The 21,461-nt window shown below is 33.9% G+C and overlaps 1 protein-coding gene across 4 annotated transcripts in view; it reads right to left on the reverse strand.

Annotated features, from left to right (window-relative positions):
- The window catches only part of Diaph2 (diaphanous related formin 2), an 812,745-nt gene that overhangs the window by 442,631 nt on the left and 348,653 nt on the right, over positions 1-21,461 (reverse strand). For all 4 annotated transcript variants that reach the window (XM_070040099.1, XM_070040098.1, XM_070040100.1 and 1 more), the window contains 2 exons: positions 15,191-15,292; positions 1,833-2,072 (listed from right to left, as the gene is read on the reverse strand). In XM_070040099.1, the coding sequence (XP_069896200.1) occupies positions 1,833-2,072; positions 15,191-15,292 (342 nt within the window). The remainder of the gene's footprint in view (positions 1-1,832; positions 2,073-15,190; positions 15,293-21,461) is intronic.

The raw sequence follows: 21,461 nt of genomic DNA on the forward strand, positions 1-21,461 counted from the left end.
CCTTTGAGTATACCTCTAGTGATAGATGTCAGACCAGCACTGTATGGAAGAACTTTTATTTGACAGGTAGATGACAAGAAGAAGCCTCTCTCCAAAATGTAAGATGTAATAGTAAAATTTTTCTGTACATTTAATATAATCACATGTTCCTGTGTCTAAATGGCTTATTCATTCTTGTTTCAAAAAAAGCAATTCTTATAATTAATTTGAACACAGTGAAATTAAAGCACTTAATATGGAAATTCAAATTAGGATAGTTTTTAAAATTTTTTGTATGAATTAAATGTGAAATATATATCTATTATAAATTGGTAGTGATGTTCTTTAGGTATAATATTGTTGTCTAGAAAAAGCATTTTAGATTCATATATGTTGCATATAGCATAAATGCTAAGCTATTAGCATCTTAGTAAAGGATAACTTTATTAGTATTGGTTATATAGCTTGTGTTAGTTACTATATAAAATCCTAAATGGGCCATCTTATCATATAAATTTGGCTATGATTTATCAGGCTTATGAAATAACATAAATGTAAACTCTAGCAAGATGAAATTATTTATTTTGCAATATCTGTTATTTGTTCTCTTTCCTTTTGTTCTTCAAAGATACACATAATTCCACTACATATTTCGGGGGGGAGGTGTTTGTGTGTGTGTGTGCACGTGCCTACATCAGTCGTAGGACTCAGGGCCTGCACACTGTCCTTGAGCTTTATTTTGCTTAAAGTTCATGTTCTACCACTTGAGTCACAGTTTTAGTTTCAGGATTTTGGGGTAGCACATTGGCAACAGAGTCCCAGTGACTTTCCTGACAGGAATGGCTTCAAACTGCAAGATCCTTAGATCTCAGCTTTTGAAGTAGTTAGGGTGTGAGCTAATGATGCCCAGGAGTACTTCATTATCTATAAATGTTATTCTGTATATCTCTCTGGGTTATGTTTACCAGGAACAAATTGTCTTTATTCATATTAAATTGCTAGTCAATGGATATGCAATGTACATATATTTAGTATGCTAAAAGTAAGAAATTCACAGTTATTTCTAGATTTGGAATTCTGTGATAATGTACTTCAAGAACTAACTAAAATTCTGTGGTGTTTTGAGATGTGAGAGGAAATGGGGGAAAGTGGTGAAATGTCATAGACAAATTGCTTGTTTTCAGATTTGTTCTTATCTCAAAGATTTCTTAGAGGACTTAACCTAATTTGTTCAGTTTTTTTTTTTACTCTAACAGAAAAGTCTTTTCAAGGATATAGACATGTACAACTGCTTTTCTTTCTAACCCTTTCACAAGAGTTAAAACCTTAAAAATTATTCTGTAAAATGGTACAATCAAAACAGAATGATGATTATTGTTTATTTAAAAAACTATTAGTAAATAACACTTAAAAACGGATTTAAGCTTATTTCACAACCAAATGTAGTAAGGAGAAAAATTATTTTCCTAGACTACCATGAGAAAATTTTCTGCCTATTTTCCTCATCAAATTTACCTCCCCAAATACTTTTTGGAATAACATAAAATAAGCGAAAGGGATTAAAATACAATGTTTCTTGTATTTTATAAAAAGAATTTTGGGGCAATTTATAAGCTGCACTAAGATTTAATCAGCAAAAAGTAAGTACTACAGAAGTAAATTCATACAACCTATATGCATTTGACTGCAATACCATTTTAAAAAGGAATTTCTTTTCATTGAGATATAACTTACATACCATAAAAGTTGCTCATTGAAAGCATATGGTTTAATAGGTTATTATTTCTTTTTGATTAACTCTTCTCACAGATAAGATTATGGTTATCAATTAGCATAATAAAATAGAACCTTACCTTACAAAGAAAGTTGATCTTAAAACCCAAAGACTGGGCATTTCTTGAGCCTGAGTTCATGTAGTTTCCAATCAACAGAACTAACTCCAAAAGTTTGTTAAAGCTTTCACTTTTCTTCAGTTCTTCACAAGCAAGAGTTACTGCTATGATGCTGGGTTTGATGTTGTTGACATGTTCTTCAAAAGTGAGCTTGAAAAGAATGCTTTTGAGGCGAGATGGCAGCATTTTCACTGAGCTTATCTGCAAGATAAGGAATGCTCTCTGAGAACAGAAATTGAAAGCCACTGTTTTAATGGGGATAATTTCATAGACAATGATAAATTCCTATATGAAGTGAATATTCTCTGGGTTATGCAAATACTATGCTTTGCTTATTTTCAAAATACTCAAGAAATTTTTTAGCAATACTCCAAAACTATTGGCCATTCAGGTTTGTTTAAAAAGAAATTAATTCAGTCTTATAAAATTAACAATATGTTTACCAAAACTTAACAGTTGTCATATGTTTAACTGCATAATCATTAGCCGTTAAAAGAAAGCAAGTCCCACAACCTGTCTCTGAGGTGATCTAGGGAAATTTACACATAGGAATTTGATTTGAGTGAGTTGAACCACAGTTAACTTGTGTATTTGATGCCAGAAAATATGTCAAAAATTTCAAAAATATTATCTAACACTATGCTCTGTGAAATTACACAAAAAACTCTGTGCATTTAACAATTTTGAAACCTATGATTTCTATTCATAAAATATATTAAATATTTATGTACATTCTAAAGAATTTCACCTACATCAAAGATGTTGATTTTAGATAAGTCATGGAGAAATTACTGGAACTTACATTCAAGTACAATATGCAAGAATTTTGTGCTGGTTTTCTTCAAAACAGTTCATCTTGGGTTTTAATTATTTATTTCAGAGAATGGGCTTATGTTCTACATTCCCTTTGTTATACCTTCAATAATAATTTTGATTTTTTTAATTTAAACTTTATTTTACAGGTAATATACAAAGGAGTTACAGTTATGTAAGTCAGATAATGAGTACATTTTTAAACTCCCTCCCAAATTTTCTCCCACTTATTCCCCTCACATGTCCTTTCCTTCCAGAAGTTGCAGCTCAGCTCAATACTAGCCAAGCACCTTGGAATAACCTTATTTTTACTTTTTGATTTCCTATAGCTCAAAAGTAATTGCAGCAGAGAGATTTTGGAGAACAGACATATATAGGCACATAATGAAAAGAAATCATTAGACATCTTAATTATTAATTACTAGTTTCCCATAACAAAGACTCTAAAACTTGGCATAATATTCAAATTATGACCCATAATAATATGTTAATTAATATCAATCCTTGGTTTGTATACACACACACACACACGTGTGTGTGTGTGTGTGTGTGTGTGTGTGTTTGTGTGTGTGTGTGTGTAGACACCACTGTTAATGGAATTTAAACTCTGGGCTTTTCAGCGTTACTTGCCATTTTTGAATCACAGCTGGTGCTCAACTATTTAAGCTCCATTTCTGGCTTTTTGGTGGTCAAAATAAGAGTCTGATAGATTTGTCTATTGTTGTTCACTGGAAATATGTGTCTCGTGGTCTTGCCTGCCCAAACTCCCTAAGAACCACAATCCTTAAGCCTCCGGGCACAAAATCCTGAGACGCTAGTACTACAAGTGTGACCCACTCGAGAGAAGCCTTGCAATGTTTTTAACAAGTTTCTTATAATAATCTTTTATTTTCAATAGTTACCATTCTAGCTCGAATTTTAGGTATTTCAATGCACATTATTTTAATACTAATATTCTCTCAGAATATTCTGTTTTCTGCTAGAAATCTCTAATTAAGGAAAAATGATATCTCTATGAAAGGGAAATTATATATTACTTTTCTGACATACTGTGTTTAGAGCATTACTACAATATGTATGGAAATAGTAATAAGTGGGGAAACAGTTTAATGAGATAATTATTAGAGTTAGTGGGTCTGGGAATTACCTGAATCAAAGGTGTAGGAGAAGCAAGTGTACAGAAAAAAAAGAAATGAGTCAAGGACTATACTTTGAGGAGCACATAGAAGAATGTCTTGCATACATTAAAGTGTCAAATATTTGCTGGTTGATTTCAACAATGCTCCTTAGCTGACTAACCATTTTCTAGACCTTTTCCCAAGAGAGACAGATTGTCTACTTAACAAAATTAAGAACTGATGGTAATATTTTGCTTTCCCCTAAATAATGTTTTTAATTATGATTATTAATCTCTAACCCGTCAGATTAATTTTATGAAGAATTTGTGCATGACAAGGGAGTTGGGGTTGCCATTTTTTGGGAAAAAGTTTTATTTTTTCATTACTCATTTGCTACAGCAAGGTTTCATATGTGAAAAATGATATATGATTAAAAATGAATGATTATGAAATGATTCAATAAATATATCCATTATACGTATAGGGAGCAAAATGCTGCATTAAGAATATGTATAGTTGAGTAATAGGACAACATCAAGAAGGAGGATATACCTTATACAAAGTCATTTGCAATGACTGACACCACTTTAAGAGCTACCTTAATCCATATTTAGAGCCCCTTGGAAGTTTCCTTTTTGTACTAGTCCTGGGGATTGAATTCAGTGTATGGGAGCTGTCCCCTGAGCTTTTCTTTCCTTTGCTCAAGACTGATGCTCTACCACTTGAGATACAGCTTGATTACCAGCCTTTTGATTGTTAACTGGAAATAAATGTCTCATGGACTTTTCTGCCCAAACTGGCTTTGAACCACAATCCTCACCCTCCTAAATAGCTAAGATTACAGAAATGAGCCTCCAGCATCCAGCCACATATTTTATTTTAAGGGTAGAGTTCAAGAAAGTTATGTCTTCCATTCCCAGAAGGGGAAAAGATAATCTCTGTATACTGCAGACTAAAATGATAAAGTTGTTTTGAAAAAAACATGGACATTTGAATTACACATACATGTGCTTAAAACATACAGTTATATGTCATATAACTTTCTAGTTTATGTCATTGTGCAACTTACATAATATTTCTGAATTATTAAATTCTAATCAGGAAAGTGCAATTTCCGTTCAGATTTATGTAAGATACGAAAACCAGGTTTGATGGGACATGTATGTAATCCCAATTCCTTGGGAGGCTGAGGCAGGACAATCTGGCTTGGACAACATAGTAAGATGCTGTCTCAAATACTGTATGGCAGGCTATTTGCAAATCTCCTAAAGCAGCCATTGACACAATGTGAACACTATAAAACAATACCTACAGTTGTCCTTAATTTATTCTCAGAAATGCTTTCTAGCAATAAAATATGGTCCCTAATTTTCTCAAACTTGACAGCAAGTTCCTCTCATTAACAATTAAGAAATATGTGTTTACAGCACTCAATAACAAACAAAACTCATTATCCACTGGAAATACTGTAAATATTATGTTGACTATCATTTTTGCCACTTTTACATTATGACCTATATTTACTAACAGAAATGGTAATGTATTTATATGTGCTGATATGAACTCAAATGAGGAAATAGAAGTGGTAAAGCCCAATAGGTACCTTTCTTAACAATGAACAACCAATCAGTAAAAGCTTCTAACATGAATCAACAATCAGTAAAAAATCTCTTATAATGAAGCAATTAGTATATAGAAACCATAGGAAGAGAATTTTCACAAACACAAGTGTGATCTTTTATGATCAGAGACAATTATCATAGACAATAGCTCCATCAGGGGTTCTGACTTATAAGGGAATATCTTGAATAACCAAGTTTAGAAATAATAGGAAGCACAGAGCTACATCCCCAGACACAGATACAATTATGAAAAAGCCATGTCTTGTAAAGGCACTTAAGTGTACCTAAGTGATATAAGTAAATAAAACAAAAACTCTGCTGAAATGTCTATTTGTTTTTCATTGTGGTCCCTTGCAGCATTTTAGTTGACTGGCATCCTTTGTTTTATAATTCATTCCTTCAAGTGCTGTGAGATGCTGACCAGGGTTTTATATTATGTAGAGGATTTATTTGTGTTACACTGTACTTGTCTATCAAATCACATCAAGCAACTCTCATTTCTTTAGCTGATCTACACTACATTTAAAAAAAGTGCATTGACAGATTCAGTCAAAAAAAAAGCATAAAAAGAGGGTTATTTCCCCCAAAGAGTTAGGAATATTTTTGTTTATATAATTTGAATTTTTTCACTTTACATCTATACAGCTGGTGAATATTGATCTACTACCAAAATACCCTAGAAATCCGCAGAAAATGCTGAGTATAAAGATAATGGGAGAATAAGGACATTACCACATTCCTATTATATAAAGAAACCCACATTTAATGCCTATTCAATGTAAGCATAATTGAAACTCTTGTCTTATCAAAATATGAACAGTAGTAAACCTAAAGAGGACCAGGCATTAGTGATTCATGCCTGTAATCTCAGCTGTTTGGGAGACAAAGAATAAAGGATCAAAATTCAAAAAGCTAGCCTATGCAAAATGTTACCAAAACTGCACCACTGCAAATAAACTATGCTTGGTGGTGTGTGCCTGAGGTGCCAGGTAGGAGGTTTATAGTCCAAGGCCCACAAGGGAAAGAAGTACAAGATCCTATCTGTAAAATAAAGTTAAAAGGGCTGGTGTGTGTACCTCAAATGGTATAGCACTTGTCTGGTTATTACAATGCCCTGAGTTCAAACCCATATACTAGCAAATAATTCAATAGATTTCACAAAAACTACAACCTATATATATATATATATATATATATATATATATATATATATATATATATATATATATATATATATATATATATATATATATATATAAAATTGGGGGGGGGTCCAGTCCTGGGGCCTGAACTCTGGGCCTGGGCGCTATCCCTTAGCTCTTCAGCTCAAGGCTAGTGCTCTACCACTTGAGCCACAGCACCACTTCTGGCTTTTTTCTTTTTGCTTATGTGGTGCTGAGGAATCGAACCCAGGGCCTCATGCATGCAAGGTAAGCGCTGTACCACTGAGCCACCTTCCCAGCTCCAACCAATATATTTTTTAGACCCAATTTCCATTGCATAAACACAAGTTTTGTACTTTTTTTGGTGCCAGTCCTAGGGATTGAACTCAGTGCTTCGGTGCTATCCTTGAGTATTTTTCCTCAAGTCTAGCATTCTACCATTTGAACCACAGCTACACTTTGGATTTTTAGGTGATTAATTGTAGATAAGAGTTTCACAGACTTTTCATTGCAGTGATGGCTTCTAACTGTGACCCTCAAATCTTATCCTCCTTAGTAACTAGGATAATAGGAATGACACACAGGGACTCAAAAATTGGCCTTTTTGACACAATAATGAAGATGAATAAAGTCATGCTAAGGAAGAATGGATTTATGATATAAGTATAAAAGTTAACTAAATTAAGACTCAAACACAAGGACTGAGGAAAATTATGTCTCAAAGTATAAATAGATTCCTCATATTTTAGTAAACAATAACTTCCTCAAGAGCAGAACCTCTCCCACTTGTATGTTATACCTCCTGCATCATATTCAGTTTTTGGCCTGGACTAAATAATCAATAGAGGTTTACCTTCTATGTGAAACAAACAGAAAATGTTTGCACGTTACATGAGAGAAAAGGGCCATAGTTAATTTGTGAATAGAAGTTTTGAAAAAAATAGTGTTGAAAATGGATTCCACATCAGAAAAATAATGATGTGCTGATAGGGGATATTTCCCCAAAGATTTTGAAATGTAGAAATTATGCATCAACAAATATCTACTCATCTTTAGTTTAGAACAGGGCACAATAACAACGTCTGCCCCCAAAGACGCTGAAAATTCAGAAACATCACATTAAAAAGGTGAAAAAGAATTTCAGAACATCCTTTTGAAAACAACTGTTTGAGATCAAGGATAGCAATGAAAGCTATTGTAGTATTGTGTTATTGTGCTAGAGATTAGAAATACCCAGGAAAAAGGAGTTGTTTTTTGTTAATTTAATGAAAAACAATCAACTGACATCCATACATATACTGTAAAAACCAGTTTTTGAGTGGCTTTATTTTACCTTGTTTTATTACAAAATCTTGATGGGAATTAACAACCCTGTCCTAAGAATGGCTTATGATGAGAAGTTAATGAAATGAACAAGAATAAAAATACAGGGATTTGAGAATGAGTAAGGGTAAATTTTCTGTTTCCAGATCTCAAAATTATAAAGCCAACATTTTGTCAAAAAATACACATGTAGAAGAGGTGGGATTTATATAATAGAAAGAAATAAAATAGAAACAAATCAGTGTGTTTCATAGCAAAACTATGTACCGAGTGCAACCAGACAACATAAAGACAAATGTGATTTTGTTTCCCTATGAACACGCAGAAGTGAAACACAATGTAATATTAATGGTAAAAATGACATACAATTTTCTATCTGAGCTAAATGCTTTTTGTACTATGTTAAAGAAAAAAAGATTTTTAAGTATTTTCTTTTCATTTAAGGTATCTTAAATAGAGATTAGAAGATCTTATGAGAATTTAAAATAATTAAAAAGCATGACTACACCACGGAACTAAACACAGGCAGAAAACCTCTCCTATAGACTTTATATATTTGTGTTCGAAACAGAAAAAGAATTCAGTGTGCTGTCAGAAAAATCACATAATCTACAGTTTTCATTACAAAGATTTTTATCTCAACATCTTTTTGTTAGATTACAGCTTTGGAATGTTTTTAATTGAAAAATACGGGTAATTTGGAAGTCAGAGAAACAAAGTACCAATGACTAAGAGGACTAATTATTGCTTTCTTTTCTCAGAAGATGTGTTAGCTTAATAGATATACACAGAATTGGTCTCCATACTTAGTGCAAGACAAGTGGGAATTTCCACAGCTCTGAGGATTGAGAACAGCTGAGCTGCAAACACACTCTGTAAAAGCTCCTGCTGGGGGTTCTAACTGACAGAGCTTTCAAAGATCTGTGGTTTTCTTCCAGTAAAGGTACAGCATATAATTACAACAATGTTCCAAATTCAATTCAGTGGGAGGCAGGTTGGAAGACAAGTCAGTGGGAAGCTATGCAGCCAATATACCTCCTAAAAGAAGAATATGATTGACCACAAAACATGTGGGAGTTAGCATGGCCCACTTCCCAGGAGGGCTACTTCTAGACAGAGAAAGATCTCTGGGTTGTTTTTTGTTGTTGTTTGTATCTTCCTTTTACTTCTCCCCTCTCTTTCTTTCCCCAACAGATTAAATGTAACTATAAGCAAACCTAAGGATGTGACTGATAAAAATTAAAAATCAAAAAGGTTAAAGAATGCACTACAGTCCAGCTTCAGCTGTTTTTGCCAATTTTTATTGTTTTTGATATTAATCTTATGACTATCTTAATCAATCATACAGGAGTAATATCACTTCCAGCCTAGGTCTGTCCTTAATTGATGACATTTTTATCATTTACAATGTGATCGAGAAAATTCCAAAGGGTGATGCAGATTGGTGGAAGGGCATTACTGACTGAGGCACTGAGTTCTAGGTTTTACCAGGACAGTGGTGAGACGCGCAGGGGAAAAAAGATGTCAGAAATTGTTTAAATCCTTCAATGTTATTTTGTGCCATATGGATATAGAGTAAGAAAGGATAACAAAGGTATCATCTTAATATTCCATTCAGGAAATATATACAGCAAAATTTCTTTTTTTTTTTTTTGTCAGTCGTGGGGTCTGAACTCTGGGCCTGGGTGCTGTCCCTCAGCTCTTCAGCTCAAGGCTAGCACTCTACCACTTGAGCCAAGCAATACTTCTGGCTTTTTTTCTGCTTACGTGGTGCTGAGGAATCAAACCCAGGGCTTCATGCATGCAAGGCAAGCACTCTACCACTGAGCCACCTTCCCAGCCTACAGCAAAGATTTATTAGGAGCTTATCATGTGAATAAAATCATCACGATCTACCTGTAACAACTAGAAATCTTGTATGAGTTACACATTAAATAAAATACTTCATAAACATTGTATGAGTTACAAACATTCAATAAATAACTCCACAGTTAACAGTTAAAAATGTAGTTCCCAAGCCCCTCTGTACAGTATGTTCTCACATAAAATAAAATACAATTAAAAAAAATGTAGTTCCCATAAAGAAAAAATTTTTTAAAGCATGGAAAAGCTTAATAGAGATTTATTTTCAATTGATAGCTAAGTGATAAATCATTGGGAAAGCAAAGTTCACAATGGAATTCTATGCCTCCATCAGAAAGAATGACATTGCCCCTTTTGTTAGGAAATGGAAAGACTTCGAAAAAATTATATTAATTGAAGTAAGCCAGGCCCAAAGAAACATAGGTCCCATGGTTTCCCTTATTTGCAATAACTAGTATATGTCTGAGACAAGCAGAAACAGTCAGATAAGTTGACGTTAGGCAAAATGAACCCCAAGATAAGGACTCAAATGTTTTTTTCTTTCTTGAAATTGTTTCTAATATATTTATAAGATATTTCTTTGTTGTTTTGTATGTCCTTCCCCCATAGGGTTGTATTTGATGTTGGTATAATTTGGGGAGGGGAAGAGAAAAAACAAATTGTTTAAATAGAGATACAGGTTGACCCATTCCAACAATGAGATGTACAAGACGTTATGTCGAAAAATGAATGTCACAACTTTAGTGGGGCGGGGGGGGGGGGTTGAGAGGGCAGGAATGGTAAGGGGAAACAAAGGAGGAGGCAACAATGCTTGATAAGAAATGTACTCATTACCCTGCTCATGTAATTGTAACCCCTCTGTACAGTATTTTCACAATAAAAACTTATTAATAAAATTTTTTGTTTTGTTTTGTTTTTTTTATTTTGAAAATACTGTACAGAGGGGTTATAATTACATGGGCAAGATAATGAGTACATTTCTTATTAAGCATTGTAGCCTCCTCCTTTGTTTCCCCTTCCCATCCCATCCTTCCCCCACTCCCCAACCTAACCCTCCTCCCCCCCCACCAAAGTTGTAAATTTCATTTTCGACATAGGACTTTGACGTCTCATTGTTGCAATGGGTCCACCTGTATCCCTATTTAAACGATTTTTTCCTTTCCCCTCCACAAATTATAACAACATAACCTCTGCTTTCACTGTATTTGATGTTGTTAAAAAAAATTTAAAAAGATGAAACTTGAGAAATAAGCAGGAGAGCCTAGGGATGAGAGAGGACAGCATGCAGAGCATGTACAATAGTCCTGAGGTAGGAAAGTGCATAGGACATTCAAACCCTTGAGAATGAAATGCATTGGAGCTGACACATGATGAGCAAGAGTCCAAGAAGCAGGCTTGTAGCTAAAAATAATAGTACAACACTAATGTTTTAAACAGCAAATTATATGATATACAACAAAGATATTCTAGCAATGTCACACTAACAGCTATGTTGAAACCAATTAGGAGAAAGGCAAAATTTTCAGTGGGAGAAACAAGCTAAAAGGAAACTGTGATGGTTAAAGAGAAAGGCCAGGGTGGCACAGACTAACTCACCGGCAGTATAGATTGAAGTAAGTAGACTTGATGTACATAGTTATGATTGAGGTAATTAATGACTTTTCCTAGATCAATTTCAATGCATTATTCAAAGCAAAGTCATGACTGCTATTGGTTGAACAGTGAGTGAGAATTAAGGAAGCAGAGAGCAAATGAAGATTAATCTTTGAAGAAGCTAATGCTAGGAAATGAAGAGAGGTAATAGCTAGCAAGAGACCTCAGGGTCAGTGATGCATTGTCATTCATCCATCCATTTACTCATTCATTTTAGGAAGCATGTGACTTCAGAATGTTCTTTCTCAAGGGCACAGTAGAATTAGATAAAATGAACAAACAATAGGATAACTAATAGTAGTAAAGAATGCTAGAAATATTGCTGCTCTAAAGGAGTCAGGTAATAATGACACTCAAGGCAGAAGTAAGAAAATTAACATGTAATAGTAGAACATCTACATGTCTCTCTACTCCTTTTTTTTCTCTCTCTCTCTTACACACACATACATACACACACACACACACACACACACACACACATTTTCTTTCTCAGTAAGTACAGTATCCAAAAGCTTTGCTATGAGTACCATTTAGATTTGTCGCAATCAATACTAAAAGTGATAATGATATTAGTGATAATAATTTTTTCTCAGGTTTCATAGAATTCATAAATAAAAGACATGAGTTTAGCTATATAACAGGGAAACTGCTTGCCTTTGCAAGTATCAAATACTGGATTTTAATTCTAAACACAGTAAGAAAAAAATCATTAAGACAAGTGCAGTAGTGTCATGTACTGAAGAGGGTCACTTGAATTCACAAATTGAAAAATAGCCCGGACAATATGAGACTACATCTCAAAAACACAAAAGCAAAACAAAAGATTTGGACAGAGATGACTTTCCAGGTACATTTTTTCTTGGCAAGCAAGAATTTATGGTAGCTGTGTGCCAGTGGATCGATTCTGCAATTCTAGTTCCTCAGGAGATTGAGATTTGGAGAATCCATAGTTTGAAGCCAACATAGGCTGAAAAATCTGAGAGACTAAAACTGTAACCAGCAAAAAGCAGGTAAGGGGGCATGGTTCAAGTAGTAGAGTGCCATCAAGACAACTTAAATGGAATGGAGTTCAAACCCCAGTATGGTCAGTAAAAAAATTTTGTGTTGATGAAAAAATGGAGAGGAGTCAAAGGACTTGCACAAAGTAAGAAATAAATGAATAAAGGAAAGGAAAGGCAGAATGAGAATGTAAAAGTCTTGACCAGTAAATTCAGGGAGATATTGAAGCTATATGATACAGAAATCACTTGACAGACTTTTTCTTTTTGGCAGGGAGAGTCTTCAGGCTTCAATTCAAGGCCCAAACATTTATGTTTAAAGCTAGTGCGTGATCTCCACTTCCAAATGAGAGTCTCACAGACTTCCCTACCTGAATTGTCTTTGAACCACTATACTCAGATCTCAGGCTCTTGAATAGCTAGGATCACAGGCATGATCCATGAGCATCAGGCTAACAAACAAAATGCACAGTAAAGAGTAGATGGGGGAAGAAAACAGACACTAAGTGTCTCTGTAACCTGAGTGTCATTTGTACAAATGATTTGTTTTATCAAAGCCGTCTTCATTTCAGAATATTGATGCATAAGAGTAAAAAAGAATGCTAGTGTCTAAACAGAGAAGTCATTGAATTTTGAAATGTTTTAGCAAACTTTAACAGATTTAAAGTATGCTAATATTAAATTGCAGTCTCAAATTACAGATAATAATCATTTTGTAATTCAACTCAATAATCATTTACTGTCTATTTTGTATGAAATACAGGTCTAAGCACAGCAAAGCACACATTTAAATGACTATGGTAAATTATTATTTCAAAATATTATACATAAGATGAGTTTACCTAAACTTTATGTGATAACTCTTGAATAATAGAGTTGCAGGCAATTTACATAGTATACAATGCCTTGCAATGTCCTTGACTCTTTTCCCCATAGACATGAAGCTTCAGTACAGGGAGAGTAAATAAGAAGACTAAATGGATTCATGTACACAGTGTCCTAGAATTATTTACGGTTATGTGCATAAACAAGAAATCTTTTCCACTTTCAATTTTGCCTTTAGTTCAGAAGGTATATTGCTCTTTATGTCCCCAAAATTCATTTCATCAGTGTGGTACCAAGAATACGCTTCTTGAAGTACTAGCCTGGCAAACTAATACATCTTCCAAGATAAACTGCACAAAGGAAAAAAGAATAACTTCAGAGAAACTGTGTAGTATACCTACTGTAAAAGAAACATGACCCAGCTGAATTCTTTGATAGTGGATAGCTTTATTTCAATTATAATGTGAATTTGAGTAGTATAGGTTTCAAGTGAGGGGTCTAAAAAATGTTATTATTTAACATTGTGAGAAAGTGTGTATGATTAAACAGTATCTAACGAAATCAGTGGACCAACAAACAGATCTGCACAAAAAGAAGGGAAATAAGTGCTTCAGGTTTAGTGCTATGCTATATTTGATCCCAAGTACACATGACAGATTTCAGAGATTTGATAGAATCCTTCTTTGTTCATGTAATAATGCTATATCTAGAATTAAAAAACTTTAAATATGGGCAAGGAGTTATTGCTCATGCTCAAAAGAAACCAGCTCAGGTTCATTCAGCATAATTTGAGTTTAAATAGAATTTTTAAATGCAAACTATCAAATCAACTCAATTATAATGGAGAACTATTTGAAAAGATTATAGAATATTTTAAATGAAGCAGGATAGGTCTGAATATCAGGTCTACTGGCAAGTTAATAATTTTTGTTAGACAGATGGAAGATATTCAGGGAGCTAAAGTAAAGCTTGTAACCATAGCAGAGCTGTTCATCAGAAAGCAAATAAATTTATATTGAATACTTAAGTAAAAAAATAGCTTTTCACCCAGAAATTAAATAAATAATGATGCTCTTTTTCCTCTCACTTTTTGTCAATTATTTGAATAGCATGTTGGAGAAATGCTTAAAATATAGAACTATATCCTTTAATACATAATTCACACTTAGTCATCTTTTGAATCATATAAAATGAAAGGGGGGTAAGGAAAAATAATTCACCCCAATAATAAACACATGATGATTTAACCACATGAAGTATATTGGTAAGATTTCTGCTTCAGCTGAAATTGTACATTGCAAGCTTTCCATCAATTAATGACATCCTATAGGAAATCTGAAAAGAGTTGTGCTTTTTCTATCACAAAATATAGTACAGAAAATGGTCCCTAGTATTTTGTTACTTATCTAGATAGTGCTCTTTTATTTTAGACTAAATGATTCATGGCTGAAATCTAATAAAAGCAAAATTAGCACAATAGTACATATTATTTTGCACATGATAATCAATTAAAATAAGGGCCATAAAGATACTATGAAATATTTGGTCACATTTTATGGATGTAAAAATTAATTTTGCCATTTTTACACTACAAAAATATAATAGGTATATTAATATGATAATATACTAAGGAATATTGCATTTAATTATGTGGATACATAGTAGCAAAACACATCATCAATTGAAATGTCTTTCTTCTAGCAAGACTTGTTTTGTTTTTTGTTGGTCTCAAGGTTAATGCTCTACCACTTGAGCCACAACACCACTTCTGGTTTTTCATGATTATGTGGTGCTGAGGAATTAAACCCAGAGCCTCATGCATGCAAGGCAAGCAATCTACCACTCAGCCACCTTCCCAGCCCCTGAAATGTCTTTCTTTTTATTGTTCTGACAAGTTATGTCTGCTAGCTGAGTTTGTGGTCCTACATATTCAATACATACCACAACTCCAAACTGCTCGGACTCACAGAGGTCATCATATTCATTCTTCAGCTGCGCTAGTTCATTAAGTGTTTTCTGCTCAGGAAGATGCTTCACAAGATTCTAAAAAGAAATAAAAGAAGGTTAGTGGTTTGTTATTAGGATATACACATTGACAATTCTAAACATAATTATCTTGTATAGCAAATTTTGGTTTGGATTTATGTTATAGTACAAAGTATCTCCCAAGAATCACCAAAAATATGCTACAATAAAATATGAATAAAATGTACAAATTCATTTGGTTCACTCCATATGATAGTACACACATAGTAAATACAAGATAAGGTTAGTGCCAGTGGCTCAAGATCTGTAAGTTCAAAATACAAAACCAGCATACACAGAAAAGTCCACAAGACACTCTCTCCTACTAACCAGCAAAAAGCCAGAAGTAGAGACATAGTGCAAGTGATAAAATACCTGCAATGAATGAAAAAGCTGAGCAAAACTGCAAGTCCTTTATTTCAAGTCCTAGTACCAGCATGTGCAGAGACAAGTAGCACATTTTTTCTCAGACATGTAAGTTAAAGCTATAGCACAAATACACATGATAACATGCACAATGCTCTGTGCATATAGATACAAACTACCCAACTTAAGGACTATATACTTAAGGAAAGAGTAGGATGGTGTAATTCCTATGAACAATTAATGAACTGTTTACCAAAATGAGTATCAGGAAGTGGAAGTGGTTTTGTTTGTTTGTTTGTTTTGCTTAATGGAAGAAGTAATGGGGGATACATGAATGGAGGGGTGAAGGGTGAGCAGATACAGTCATTATTTTATGTTTATTATGTAAAAATTAAACTGAAAAAATTAGACTGCAGGGACTGGAGAGGACTGCAGGGGGAGAGTGATGCAAGGAGTGACATTGGTTAAGATAAGCTGTTATGAATGAACTGGAACCTCTTTGTATGAAGACTTAATAATAAATAAAATTTTTTACAAGAAAAGAAATGACCAGGCACGAACAGCTCATTCCCATAATGCTAGCTATTCAAGAGGCTGAGATCTTGAGAATTGAGGTTCTAAGCCAGCCAAGGCAGGAAAGTCTATGATATACTTATTTGTAATTAACAACAAAAAGCTGGAAGTAAGCTGTGGCTCAACTGATACAGCACTAGACTTGAACACAAAAAAGCTCAAGGATAGTACCTAGGCTCTGAATTCAAGACCTAGTACTAGAAAAACAAATGAAGAGACAGGAAAGATACTTTATATTGATGGAGAAATCTATATCCATATGTTGACATTAAAAATACTATTTTATAAAAGGCAGTTTAGGGCTGGGAAGGTGGCTCAGTGGTAGAGTGCTTGCCTTGCATGCCTGAGGCCCTGGGTTCGATTCCTCAGCACCACATAAGCAAAAAGAAAAAAGCCGGAAGTGGCACTGTGGCTCAAGTGGTAGTGCACTAACCTTGAGCTGAAGAGCTGAGGGACAACACCCAGGCCCAGAGTTCAGGCTCCACAACCAGACCAAAAAAATAAATAAATAAAAAAAATAAAAGGCAGTTTATGCTAACAAAGAAAAAAGTGAATATTATACCTAAAATTAGAATTAAAAATAAATCTATTACTGTTAGTTTTATACACACATGTAAAATTAGAATACTGTGAATAAGGGTAGATAATCAAATTAGTTAACATAGACAAAATGGACTAGACATATAAAAACAATGAACAATTTCATAAATAGAAAATTTCTATAGACCTATAAAAAACTAGACAGAATATGTCAGTAATCAAAACCTTCTGAACAGTGAGATGGCTAGGACTTAATGGTTTCAGTATTGAATTCTATGAAATATTTAAAGAATTAAAAGTGTTTATACTCAATGAAACAGGAAGAAAAGCTTCTGAACTCATTCTGTGAAGCCAATATGAGCCTATCCAAAGCTTCGCCAGAAAAGAAAACTAATATCTTTAATGAGCACAAATATAAAATTCTTGAAAATATACTAACAAATGGAATTGCGGAGTAAAACAGAAGACTAAGTTGCATTTATCACTGGAATTGAAGTGTGATTGAATAAAGAAAACTAATTAATGCCTTATACCACATTAATAAAGTAAAAACCCACACACTTATTTTAATTGATTATGAAAAAGCACTTTATAAAAATCAAACATCCTTAATTGGGAAAACACACTATAAAATAGAATTAAAGGAAGCTCTACAAACAAAATAAAGGTCATATATGAGAAAACTACAGCTGACATCATACTTAATGGAGACAGACTGAATGATTATATGCCAAGATAAACAAGAAAACAAGATGCCTGCTCTCACCACTTATATCCATTATATATTGAAGGTTCTAAAAAAAAAACAATTAAGCACATAATGCAAAAACTTACAAACTACTAAGGAAAAATAATTTTTTTTTCAGAGCTCATCTCATTTTATTTTTTTAAATTTTATTTTATTTATGAACATACTGTACTGAGGGGTTACAATTACATGGGCAAGATAATGCATACATTTCTTACCAAGCATTGCAGCCTCCTCCTTTGTTTACCCTTCACCTCCCTTCCCAGCCTCCCCTCTCCCCCCCCATCCTTCCCTCCCCCCACACCGACTTTGTAAAGCTCCTTTTTGACATGACAATTTGTACTTCTCATTGTTGCAACAGGGCCACCTGAATCCTTAAATGACTTGTTTTGTTTTTGGATAAGAAGATCTTAGGGGAGGAAAACACTAGTCAGTCCATAAATATAACACCACACAAATATATAAATTAAGCAAACTTTGGGTATATATAATAAGGAAGAAAAAATCAGTTTTATTTCATTCATTTTATGATACTATCCAAACAGCACCTATAAAATATTACTTTACACTTGGGACTATCTCTTATAGAAATGGACAATATCAATGGCAAGGAAATGATAACTGGAACTCTTTTGCATGGGTGGAGAGAGGGAATGTAAAAGTTTGGCCATCACAGAAAATAGTTTGATGGTAATTCCGAAATTAAACAAAGCTGAACCTTCCAGATGCCTATGTACTTCTAAAAAAACTATTATGGTTGTCATGGTGACATGGCCAAGAGCTGAGCTTAAACATGATTTCTGGATTTGTATGCAATGGTATTTCCGTATCAAGTTAGAATTTGAGTTTGTAGACTCAATACAATAAATTGTCCTCTTCCATATCTGGGTGGACACTAGTCAATCGAGGACCTGAACAGTATTAAGTGAAGTAAGCCAGGCCCAAAGAAACATAGGTCCCATGGTTTCCCTTATTTGCAATAACCAGTGTATGTCTGAGTCAAGCAGAAAAGGTCAGATAAGTTTATGTTAGGGAAATGAACCCCAAGATAAGGATTCAAATATTTTTAATGCAATTGTTTCTAACATATTTATAAGATAATTTCTTTGTTGCTTTGTATGTCCCTCCCCCACGGTATAACCCCTGCTTTCACTGTATTTGATGTTGGTACAATTTGTGGAGGGGAAGGGAAAAAACAAATCGTTTAAATAGGGATACAGGTGGACCCATTGCAACAATGAGATGTACAAGTCATTATGTCGAAAAACGAACTTTACAACTTTGGTGGGGGGGGAGGGGAGGATCGGGTGGGAAGGGATAATGAGAAGGGATGGGAAGGAGAAACAAAGGAGGAGGCAACAATGCTTGACAAGAAATGTACTCGTTATCTTGCCCATGTAATTGTAACCCCTCTGTATGGTATTTTCACAATTAAAAAAAAAAGTCAGAGGAAAGAATTCACCCTATTTCCTGCCAGTGTGCTTAAGGTGTCTTTGGACTTAAAGATTTTTACCATTGGCTCCCTTGATTCTTAGGCCTTAAGACACAGGACTTAGTCTATAATTATGACAAAAATTTTCCTTGAGCTACAGTTTCTAAATAGAAAGTGGTAGAATTGCTCAGCTCCCCTAAAATATTTGAATCAATTCCTTATAATGAATCTCTTTATACATGTATGATATTTCAATATATTGTATTTCATACATAATACATATTTTTCAAAAAATATATAGGCCATTGCTTCTGTTTCTCTGAAGAATTCCAATATACCTAAAAATGAAAATGAAAGAACTAACTCTACATAAATGTTCGTAGCATCAAGATTTATTATCCAAAACACGGAAAATATATCCATCAACAAATGCATGTCTGTCTGTCTGTCTGTCTGTCTGTCTCTCTCTCTCTCTCTCTCTCTGTCTCTGTCTATCTCTCTCTCTCTCTCTCTCTCTCTCTCTCTCTCTCTCTCTCTCTCTGTCTGTCTCTGTCTATCTCTCTCTCTCTCTCTCTCTCATACACACACAGAATCTTCTTTGGTCACAAAGCAAAGAAATTTAAATGCATGTTACAATAGGATAAATGGTGAAAGCATTTTTCTTAGTATTAAATTCAAAGGGACAAATATTGTTGAATTCAATTTATGAAAGATAACTGGAATGGGCAATATTTTAGACACAGAAATTAGAATGGACATAATAAGCTGTGAGGAGGGTATAAAGAGCTATTGCTCATAAGCTACGGAATATAAACTTAATGCTATTAAAGTTTACAATTAAAATGGGCAAAATACTAAGTTTTATGTCACATGGCTTTTCATAATAAAAATACAAGTAGGGTAGACAACATAAATTACTAGTAAAGCAAGTGTAATGTACCCCAATGTAAGTATCTTTTAATTCGCTCTCCCACTTTTTTTTTTTTTTTCTGGTCCTGGGGCTTGAATTCAGGGCCTGGGCTATATCCCTGAGGCTCTTTGTGCTCAAGGCCAGGGCTCTACCATTTGAGCCGCAGTACAACTTCTGGCTTTTTCTGAGTAGCTTATTGCAGATAAGAGTCTCATGGATTTTCCTGTCTGGACTGGCTTTGAACTACAAATCTTCAAATCTCAGCTTCCTGAGTATCTAGGATTACAGGCATGAGCCACCAGCGCCTGGCTTCCTTCTACTTAATTTTGTGTTTCAACAATTTTTTTTGAATACCATGCGACTGGCTTAGAAGAAAAAGATATGGATAAAACTACATAATATGAATATATTCAAATAAAATCAAGAGCACTTATTAATTTGAGTTATGAATGATATTTTTATAGAATAAGAAGGTAAGTAATTACCAAGGTATCCTTTCATTTTTGTAAATTATTTTGGATGCATTACTCAAATATGTTTTGTAAATGTTTCTGCTAGTGGCTTTAAAAAATAAATTATATCATTAAGAAAACAAACAGTTTGGTAACATGAATAATTTACATTTCACTAAAACAAAATTAGAGTAGGAATAATATTAAAATTATGAGATAAGTTAATCCTACCTACCTGAAACTATCTCAATTTTAACTTTGTGAAATAAATACAATGCAATGAATTGAGTCTAAAATAGAATTTTAGCCCAGAAGATGAAATGTTTTGTTGTTATTTTACTTTACTTCTAGCTATAGATATCTGTTAACTCATACTCTCAATGCAGGCTCCTCAATGGGAGGTGACATAGCTTTTCTTTCTCTGTTCAACTATATGAAATATTTAACACACTCAGTAGGTTTAGGTCTATTCTTAATCTAGCTTCTATTTTATAAGGAACTTCTACATTTATATAACTGCCAGTGTTCAGTAGGTTCAACTTGCAAATCATAATAAGAATAAAACTCACTGAATGAAATATGTAGAGACACAGATTACTATTAGAGTATATGATGCTTCAATGAGACAATTTCCTAAACAAAATCCCATGCTGCAATTAGCCATGGTAGCCAATGTTCACAAACATCTGATAATTTTTACATGCATATTAAACTTGGTAGACAAAAATCTTGCACTATCTGGATAATAGTATGTTATCATTCCTATAAATTCCTAAACAGAAGAAAGAAAAAGGAAGATGATGAAGAAGATGATGAAGATGATGAATTATAAATACACAGGACAGAAGGAAGGAGGAGGCAAGGGAGGGGAAGCAAGTGCCTAAACTCTTTTTCACCCATTCATCAAAAGCATATCAAAAGGGAAAGTGGGAAAAATATAGGGTTACAAGGAGGAAACTGAGGTTTACGTGTATGGTCATAGGAATTAGACTAAATTTTATCTGTGTGATGGACTAAGGAGCTTCCTAGGAGAAAATGCTTGTAAAGGAAGGGAAGCCAGAGAAGGCAGACAGGCTTAGTTGAGTAAGAAAAGCTGCATTTTGGTATCCAGGCCCCACCTAGTTACACCTCACCTTGTCAAATGTCAGCCCTGCCAAGAGGAGAGA

This window comes from Dipodomys merriami, unplaced genomic scaffold (genome assembly GCF_024711535.1).
Source record: "Dipodomys merriami isolate MVZ:Mamm:240054 unplaced genomic scaffold, mDipMer1.0.p SCAF_3, whole genome shotgun sequence".
Classification (NCBI taxonomy): Eukaryota; Metazoa; Chordata; class Mammalia; order Rodentia; family Heteromyidae; genus Dipodomys; species Dipodomys merriami.